This window comes from Lathyrus oleraceus, chromosome 6, assembly GCF_024323335.1.
Source record: "Lathyrus oleraceus cultivar Zhongwan6 chromosome 6, CAAS_Psat_ZW6_1.0, whole genome shotgun sequence".
Taxonomy (NCBI): domain Eukaryota; kingdom Viridiplantae; phylum Streptophyta; class Magnoliopsida; order Fabales; family Fabaceae; genus Lathyrus; species Lathyrus oleraceus.
In genome coordinates this window covers 295,425,901-295,435,345 of record NC_066584.1, presented here as the reverse complement: position 1 = coordinate 295,435,345, position 9,445 = coordinate 295,425,901, and the positions used below count along the sequence as shown (strand labels likewise).

The 9,445-nt window shown below is 38.8% G+C and overlaps 1 protein-coding gene across 1 annotated transcript; it reads right to left on the bottom strand.

The window, feature by feature from the left end:
* Positions 1 to 2,625: 2,625 nt before the first annotated feature.
* Positions 2,626 to 3,507, bottom strand: LOC127095285 (uncharacterized). The gene has a single exon (XM_051033996.1). It carries the CDS (start codon positions 3,505 to 3,507, stop codon positions 2,626 to 2,628), a length of 882 nt encoding a protein of 293 aa, XP_050889953.1.
* Between the last annotated feature and the right edge of the window lie 5,938 nt (positions 3,508 to 9,445).

The following is a 9,445-nucleotide window of genomic DNA, read 5'->3' as shown; positions in this document are numbered from 1 at the left end:
TTGTTGTTGATAATGTTGTTGTTGTGGTTGTTGGTAGCATTGCTGTTGTTGAGTTTGAACATGAATTGTAAATGGTTGTTGCTGACTTGGTTGGACGGGAGCTATGGAGGCTACTTGGGGATAAGAGGCATTTCTTGTTCGAATGATAGAGGTGGCATTGGTCTCGCCTTCTCGTTTTTTACCGTAGGGAACAAAAGGTTTCTTCGATGCACTGGAAGTACTGGCAGAGTTCTGGATCTTTCCCATTTTAATCATATTTTCTATTCTTTCACCGGCTAAGACCAAGTCGGAAAAGCCCGAAGAGGTGCTCCCTACCATTCTGTCAAGGTATGGACCTTGCAGGTTTCCCATAAACATGTCCACCAATTCCCTTTCTAGCAATGGGGGTTATACCCTAGCAGCCAATTTCCTCCATCATTGGGCATACTCTTTGAAGGACTCCTCAAACCTCTGAGTCAGATTTTGCATCTGCGTGCAATTAGGTGTCATAATAATGTTGTACTGATAGTGCTTGAGGAATGCCTCGACCATTTCCCTCCATGTGTGAATATGGCTGCCCTCAAGTTGCATGTACCAATCCAAAGATACCCCACTGAGGGAATCCTGGAAAAAATGCATTAAAAGTTGATCATCGCTGGAATAGGCAGCCATCTTTCGGCAGTATGCCCTCATGTGCGTCCTAGGATCGCTGTTTCCCTTATATTTTCAAAGTCCGGAACTTTGAACTTGGCCGGAATGATAACCCCAAGTACCAGGCACATTTCTTCCGCATCAAGGCCCAAAACATCAGAGTTCCCCATTGCCTTGAGCTTTTCCTCGATAGCCTTCACCTTCCTCTCCACCTCGTTGGTTGCTGAAACGAAGGCGACATCCTGAGAAGCAGCCCTTAGGCTGAAGAATGCATCGTATTGGTCGTTTATCTCAAAAACATGCGGACGAGGATTGTCGTTTGGAACACCACCGGGTGAATTAATGTTGATTGGAGGGTCAACTTGAGGAACTGGAGTCAGAGTCTCGACCGCTAGAGGGGTAGGAGGATTGATAGTACTGGCACGTTGATTTATTTCTTCTTACATCTTTGCCATAACCTCTTGGCCTCTTGCGACTGCTTGAACAGTCTCCATAACTGTCGCATTTGGGACCGCACCTGGGATACTTCTTCTTGAAGGACATCTTGGTTCTCTTGAAGTTGCTCCATGACAGCTTGTCGACGTCCTCGTGTATCGTACCGGAAAGTCAGCTTTGGAGAGTGGTTCTGGTAAGAAAAAGGGTGGATGGATGAGTTTTTTATGTTTTTGTATTTCGAAAGATGAAATGATGTATGAATGTTTTTTTAATGTTAAAGCAAAGCTCTTTTAGTTATTCGTGTTTATTCATTGCAAAAACTACTTGATGATTCACGTTCACAATCATAAATAAAGGAAAACACAATAGAGAAAATCACAACTTTCATTCATCCTTTGAAGGGAAAATAGACTGCAATACATAGGAGTTGCAAAATACAAGTAACGGAAGCAAATAAACCAACTAGATATCCACCCTAAAAGTGACCCCTTGAGACTTGCGGAGAGCCTCAGTGTCAGTGATGAGTTCGACCATCATTCTTTTGCAGAACTTGACAAAGTGGTAGACCTCTTTGGGGGTATTATCTGGACACATGATCAGGTTCGCCTCCTTCAACTTGTCGAGAAAGTCTTGAAGGGCATAGTTAGATAATACCATCATGTTGGTGTACTTGTCCCTCCATTCTTCGTAAAGGGCTTGGAGGTTATGGATGATTTCATCCCTTTGAGCAATGGCAACTTCGAATCCATGGCAACACTTCTCCCAATGTCTGCAGTTGTTTTGCAACTCTACATAGGCTTGGTCATAGATTCCCCTCTTCAAGTTCTTGATTTACTTGCAAGATCGTCCAAGGTTTAACTACTCACGCATGAAGCTTCGGTGAATCTTTTCTTTCTCTAGTTGCTCCTTGGATAAAAAGTCCTTATAGTCTTTTAGAGTGGTCCTTAGTTCGAGAATCTAGGCCTGGTAATCTTCCCTCGCTTATTTCTTCATGGCATTAGACCTCTCGACAGTATTTTCAAGGTCCTTGATGATTTGGGACGCTCGATCCAACTCTTCGTTGCGGAAGTCTAGCTCAGAATTAGCTCCTTGTAGAGCTCCACCAACCCAAACTCTTTGTCCCTCGGCTAATCGGATCCTCTTCTTGCTATCTTCAAATTTTTCACAGACTTGCTTACCCTTATCCTCCAAGACGTGGTTACGTTCCTTGGCACGATTGAGTTGGACTCGTAGTTGAGTGTTTTCCAACTCGAACTCTTTGATTTGGCTGGTAAGTTTTTTCATGTCCTCTTGTAGGATAGGCTCGGGCCCAGGCATCAACGAGAATGAATAAGGATAAAAAAGAAACGGCATCTTAACAACCCTAGCCCTCTCTTTTACCCACATATAGTAGGATTCCTTGGCTAGGATGTTTTTCTTACCCCATTCTTGGTCAATACGGACTATGCTTGTCCAAGCTTTTCGCACTCTTTTCACATTTGAATCAAGCGGATCCACGATATTAATAACAAATCAAATGAAATCTCTTTCCTCGAGAGGACTCGTCATGGCGTACCCTAGTTATCTCTTGAGTATAGCAGGGTTGTAGTTGATGCAAGCTTGTGTTCCTATTAAGGGTACGTTAGATAACTCTCCACATCTTGTGATGACGTCTTTTGTATCCCATTCTCTCTTGTACCATAGAATTGAGTTGGCGGAGAGAGATGCGAACCTTTGCGGCCATGTCAGTTTGTTTTCAGCAAAAGGTCCACTTTGAGGCATGCAGGCCCTCATCCAAAGATGTAGCATAGGAGCGCAACATAGAAAAGTACCTCCCTTCTTCTCATGTCTTGTATGGAAGGTAAGATAGAAATCGGCAAGTAAAAAAGGCACTGGATTCTTTGTTAAAAAGACCTCAACTGCTAACTGATCCATAGACTTGTCCATATTTGGGAAGAGGACGATTCCATGAATCAAAAGTGCCAAGGTTGCACTACAGAAGTCGGGTCTTCCTTTTTTAATCATTTCCCAAGCATGGGCTTGTAGGAACTTTTGGGTCAAACCTTTGATGGATCCTTTAACGCCCCAATTGTCCACTAGCTTGTTGGCGTTGATACCTAAGGTGAGTGAGAGCTTGGTCAAACAGAAGCCGTCTTCCAACTTCGGGAAAGGGTTGTATTCTTTGATCGATCGATTGAGGAGTCTCTCGAGGTCTTCCAAGGTTGGAGAGATTTGGAAGTCGGGGAAAGTGAAGCATCTTAAAGGGGCGTCATAGTATTGGGACATTATAGTGATATCACCATAGTCAACCTTCTCAATTAGAAGATTTATGATGTTCCCAAAATTGGCTCTAAACTTGTTGTCCTTGAGAGCTACACCCTTTGAGCAGAGGACCTTTAATGAACTGATGTCAGGACTCTTGAAGCGGAAGGTAGAGGTGTTTTTCCTTGATGAAGTATCCATGATTGTGTCGGAAAATAGTCTTGTAGTTCTGCGTTCGAACAAATAGAAATTTTAAGAGTTTTGCTTATTATTTTGATGATGACTGAATGTATGAATTAATGATTGGTTTATTATTTCCACATGATTTTAGGCATGGGTTCATGGTTTTGGACCATCGTGATGAAGCATGGAGTTAATAATGACTGCTTAGTAAACCAAGGTTCTCGCTTTGTGTGATCTAGGGCTCTTGAAAAATTGGGTGTAAGACACTGCCCCTAGAGTCATGGACTTCCTTAACTGTCAGTTGCTTATGTCAATTTACTTGCCAGACGACTTCTTCATCAAGGTCATCTACTCTAAGTGAGATCTTTGTATCGACCCTTACGAGGAAGGAACCTCAGAGGCCTATATTGCGCGACCATCGGTCTAGGTTAGCCATAATTTAAAGGTTCTAAAAGGGGTATTAGGGTCATTGATTCTAATAAAAGAAAAGATGCTTACGCCGAAAGCACGACGGTCATCAATCCCCTTAAGAGAATCTACCACTAAGTGAGGTTCTCGTACGACCCTAACGAGGAAGGCACGTCGTGGACCAATACTACTCAACCTCTCCTATCTCAAGCAAAAACTCTTTGACTCGGGTGGAGAGCCTTTCACACAAGGTTTTTCTTTGCAACCATTATTTCTTCCAAAATTTCTTCGTCACAGAGCCAAAGTTTCGGACCAACAATCAAACAAAGAAAATATGTACAGGTTAGCAACAAAAGCAATATATATCGAAAAATATACATAATAGATAAATCTCTACGTATGTAAAAGAGAAACAACCCAAACTAGGCTAGACTTGCTTAGGGAATTTTGGTGTCCCCAATAGAGTCGCCAGTTGTCGCTACCGGGATTTCACGATAACGAAACCGAGGCTAAAGAGAGGCAAAATCAGAAGAGTTGCCATTGAATTTTATTTGTGTGCCTCTATCGGAGAGGCGAGGGGAAATAGTCGATAAAACCCTCGGAAAAAAGACGCGTACGGGAAGCGCTAAACGAGAATAAGGAATCATTCTCGCAACCGAGATTTGGGTTCGGAAGTCGGTTACGTAAGGGGAAGTTATTAGCACCCCTTACATCCATGGTACTTCATGGGAACCATTTGGGTTGTTTTACATACATGGGATGTATTTATCATTGTTTTATTTTCAGAAGAATGTGTGTGAAAGAGGGATGTTTTTGTTATTATAGTGCTCGCCAAGGATTGTGGCCCTTGTGCCCACGTATCACTCATTCGGGGATGAGGAATCAGAGTTCCGTAGTTTGGAGTAGAAAATGTTTGTATGTTGGTTGATTTTACCTTTGAGAAAAGGGTTTTCGGGGTGATGCCCTGAGGCACAAAAATGAGTTTGACGGGTTGCATTATTTTTACCTTGAATAAGGGTTTTATGAAATGAATGTTTGTGATTATATTGCACTAAAGTCTATGGGCGGAGGCGATCATTCTAAACAACAAGTCAAGCGTCTTGCGTCCAAAATAATCAGAGTAAGGGTAGGAATGCTCCATTCTTACTCATTCTCCACCACTTAAGGCCCGTGGCGCACAATAACGATCGTAGTTATTAAGTATTTTGAATTTGATTATGAAAATGTCACTTGACGTTGAATCAAGGGTTTGCTTTATTTGATTATGAAATTTGGCTTATGCAACATGAATGCAAAGTAACCAACAAGAAATTAAAGGGTTTCATTGTAAGGTAGCCCAAGAGAAAGCCTTATGTGTGCAAAAGTGGCCTAAGTTAAACAAAGGATAATGGTCTTACAAACATGTCCCCCTAAGGTGGTGCCATGATGTCATTCTTACAATATGAATGTAAGTTACGGAAGAAAATCCAACAATTACAAAGTATCACAAAAGAGTAAAGGAAGACCTCCAAGCAAAGTTCCTAAGATAAAATCCTCTAAGTCCAAGTTGATTAAGAGTGAAGTGAATATTTTTGGTCTTATCATTTTGTCATGTTTTTGTTGTTTTTAATGTATGATGACAATAAAATAAATAACAAGTAAATAAAACATGCATGATGAGTTTGTACAATGATGATGATAATGAGTACTTAAATGTAAATTACAAGGTAATAACATAAAAGTAAATTACAAGATAAAAAATGACAATATCACAATAATGATGGTTAATGATAAACAAAATTAGTGAAGTATAATTAGTGGTTAGAAATATGTACAAAATGAACATTTTTTAAGACTATTTCCTAGGCCAAAAAGACTTAAAATATGACACATTAAGGGATAGCTTATTATTGACGCAAAATATTGAAGATGGTTAAAAAAATCAACTAACAATAGATTTGTATCAAAGAAAGTTATGCAACCGTAAGTCCATCTATTAATATTTTAAAAAAAAGTGATTTGTTCTCTTTCTTTTTTTTTTATTCCTCTTTTGTTTAGCAAGATGGTAAGAGAGAAAATAAATTAGCATAATGTAAGTGATATGGTTAGATAAACAATAAACATAAACATAAAATACTTGAAATAAAGTGAACAACAAAATAAATTGCAAGAAAATAAAGTGAAATAATATAAATGTTAGAAGTTAGTAGTTATTAAACATAAACATAAAGTAAATAAAAATGAAAAATAAGATAAATTGCAAGGAATTAAAGTGCAATAATATAAATATTAGGAGTTAGTAGTTAGTAGTTAGTAATAATAAACAAATGGATTAGCAAGTTAATGTAAAGACATGGTTTCATCTATGTATCAAATGACTCAAATATGGTTGAAATAAAGACAATCCATCAATGCCTCAAAGTATCATGAATGATCTATTGATCAACCATTAATATGTTTGAAACATTGAAAATTTAATCAACTCTAAACAACCATGACCATGATCTAATAGAACTCATCAACCAAATAAATATAACAACAAGTCAACAATAAATATTAAATGATAACAAAACAAAACAACACTAAAGAAGGTGAGAAAAAAGGTAGTAAGAGTAAGAAATATAAAATACAGTGTGTAAACCAAAGTTAATCATTTTTTACAAGCTTGAGTCTAAACCCTCTCAAAAGATCAACCAAGAACAAACAACCATTTTCAACACAAAAACAAAACCAAAAAGTTAACAAAGTTTAAGCTAAAATCATTACCCAAAAATGTTGAAATGAAGCAAGGGGTTTGGGATGAAAGTGTTTATGGTAGAAGTTTATTGAAGGGGCTGAGTTATGAGTGTTAAAGAGTGAGAAGTTTTGGAAAAAAATTGTGAAAGAGGACAAAAAAGTTGGTGGGGTGACTTTTTTGAGTGAGAAAGATTTTTTTTGTTTTGACCTAGGTTTGGAGAGGAGAGTGAATGGTACTTGGATAGAACTTTTTGGGGCTAGGAAACATGAAAAATGAGGGGAAATGTTGGTTCTAAGTGTTGGCAGCAATTTTGGTAAAACAAAGAGTGTTCACAAGATGTTGCATGTGATGTCTTAACATAAGATATCTATGTACCTGCTGGAGTTTAAAAAATATAATTATGCAGGATTGTTTCAGGATGTCATACACAATGTCATGGCATATGATATTATGTACCTGTTGGAATTTATAAATGGAATTATGCAGGATTGTTCCAGGATGTCAGACCCGATGTCATGACATCCTGTACACAGAACATTCAGAGTGAATGTTATGTGTTTTGTGATTGCGCATTTAATGGCAATCTATGTATGATTGAAGATCTGATTTGCAGGCGCATTTAATCATTAATTACAACCTGATTTACTTATTTTCCAAGGAGATCTAACCAGCTGTCATGAGAAGATTTAATTGGAAAATAGTTTTAGGCTTTTCAAGATGTCCAATCCCAGTTGAATGCTTCTATAAAAAGGACATGGAAAACCTGATTTGATACACAACCAATACTTAGCGAAATATTAAGAGAATATAAGGGTTTGTGTCTTGTTTAGTCATGAGACTTGTAAGCCATTCAATTCATCCATAGATGATTGAATTGGTCTGATTTGTGAGTTGTAAATTGTCATTCTAAGCTTGTAAGCAAGAGTGTGTGTCTACTTGATCAAAGTTGTTAAGTACGATCAAGTGTGTGTCTACTTGATCAAAGATGTTAAGCAAGATCAAGTGTGTGTCTACTTGATTGAAACTACTAAGTAAAATCAAGTGTGTGTAATTGAAGAGTGTCTTCTTTTCATAAGGAATTGTTGTTTAAAATCACAGGTGTGATTGAGAGGGAGTGAGTGGGTTCTCATATCTAAGAGTGCTTAGGTAGAAGTCGCACGGGTAGAGACTAGGTGAGAAAGACATTAACTTGTTGAAGTGTACGGAGAGTCTTTGAACTGATTCTATTTAGTGGATTTCCTTCCTGGCTTGGTAGCCCCCAGATATAGGTGAGTTGGACAGAATTGGGTTACCAATTGCTTGTCTCTCTTGCATTATTATTCTTTATCTTTATCCTGTTTGCATTACTCAGATATTAGTGTCGTGACATTACCTTCGACATCTCTTATCTGATACCAGAATTTCAATTGGTATCAGAGCAGGCATCCTGCTCTGGTTCTGGGTGAGATCTAGGGACAATACTTTCTGGTACTATGGAGAGAGATGGAGGATCTGTTCACAGGCCACCAATTTTGGATGGATCTAACTATGACTATTGGAAACCTCGAATGGTAGCTTCCCTAAAATCTCTTGATAATAAGGCTTGGAAGGCTGTGTTGACAGGCTGGGAACATCCAGTAATTACTAAGGAAGGAGAAGCCACTACTGATAAGAAGCCTGAAGAACAATGGTCCAAGGAAGAGGATGATCTAGCCCTTGGAAATTCTAAAGCATTGAATGCCATCTTCAATGGAGTAGACAAGAACATCTTCAGATTGATAAACAACTGTGAAGTGGCTAAAGATGCTTGGGACATTCTCAAAACCACTCATGAAGGTACCTCTAGAGTGAAAATTTCTAGACTACAGCTGCTCACCACCAAGTTTGAAAACTTGAGGATGAAAGAAGATGAAAATATTCATGAATTTCATATGAGTATCCTTGAAATTGCCAATGCCTCTGGAGCTCTGGGAGAGAAGATGACAGATGAAAAGTTAGTAAGGAAAATACTCAGGTCACTCCCTAAGAGATTTGCTTTGAAGGTGACAGCCATAGAAGAATCTCAAGACATCTCAAATATGAGAGTTGATGAGCTAATTGGATCCCTCCAAACATTTGAGATGGGAATATGTGAGGAATCTGAAAAGAAAGCCAAGATCATAGCCTTCATGTCAAACACTGAAGGGGAAGATGAGGAAGGTGGTCAAGATATTGATGAAGATCTGACAAATGAGGTAGCAATGTTGGGAAGACAGTTCAACAAACTTATGAATAAGATAGATGTAAGATCCAAGGCCAATGTCAAGAACATCGCATCTGACATCAGTAAATCCAACAATTTTGGAAGAAGAACAAGGTCTGAAGAAAAGCCCAAAGAAGGAAAAGAAGTTCAGTGCTATGAATGTGATGGGTATGGTCACATTAAAACTGAATGTGGGACCTACCTCAAGAAACAAAAGAGGAGTCTTGCTGCCTCTTGGTCTGATGGAAGTGTAACAGAAGAAGTTGCAAATCATGTGACTGCATTGACAGGAAGATGGGGTTCTGATGAAGAGTCAAGTGATGATGAAGTAACCTTTGAAGAGCTGGTCACTACCTACAAAGAGTTGTGTCACAGAAGTGCAAAAGTGTGCAGACAAGTTGAAAGCCAGAAGAAAGTGATAGCTCAGTTGGAGAATGAAAAGGGAGAATATTTGGAGACCATCTCCAAGTTGAAGACAGAAGTTGTACTCTTGAACTCCAAACTAGATGAGATGACCAAATATGTAAGAATGCTTAATAATGGACCTGACATCTTAGACAAGATTCTCCAGACTGGTCAAATAACAGGAGACAAATCTGGCATTCGATTCA

Excerpts from the sequence above, each read along its gene's own strand:
- LOC127095285 (XM_051033996.1), bottom strand. The coding sequence starts at position 3,507 with ATGGATACTTCATCAAGGAAAAACACCTCTACCTTCCGCTTCAAGAGT.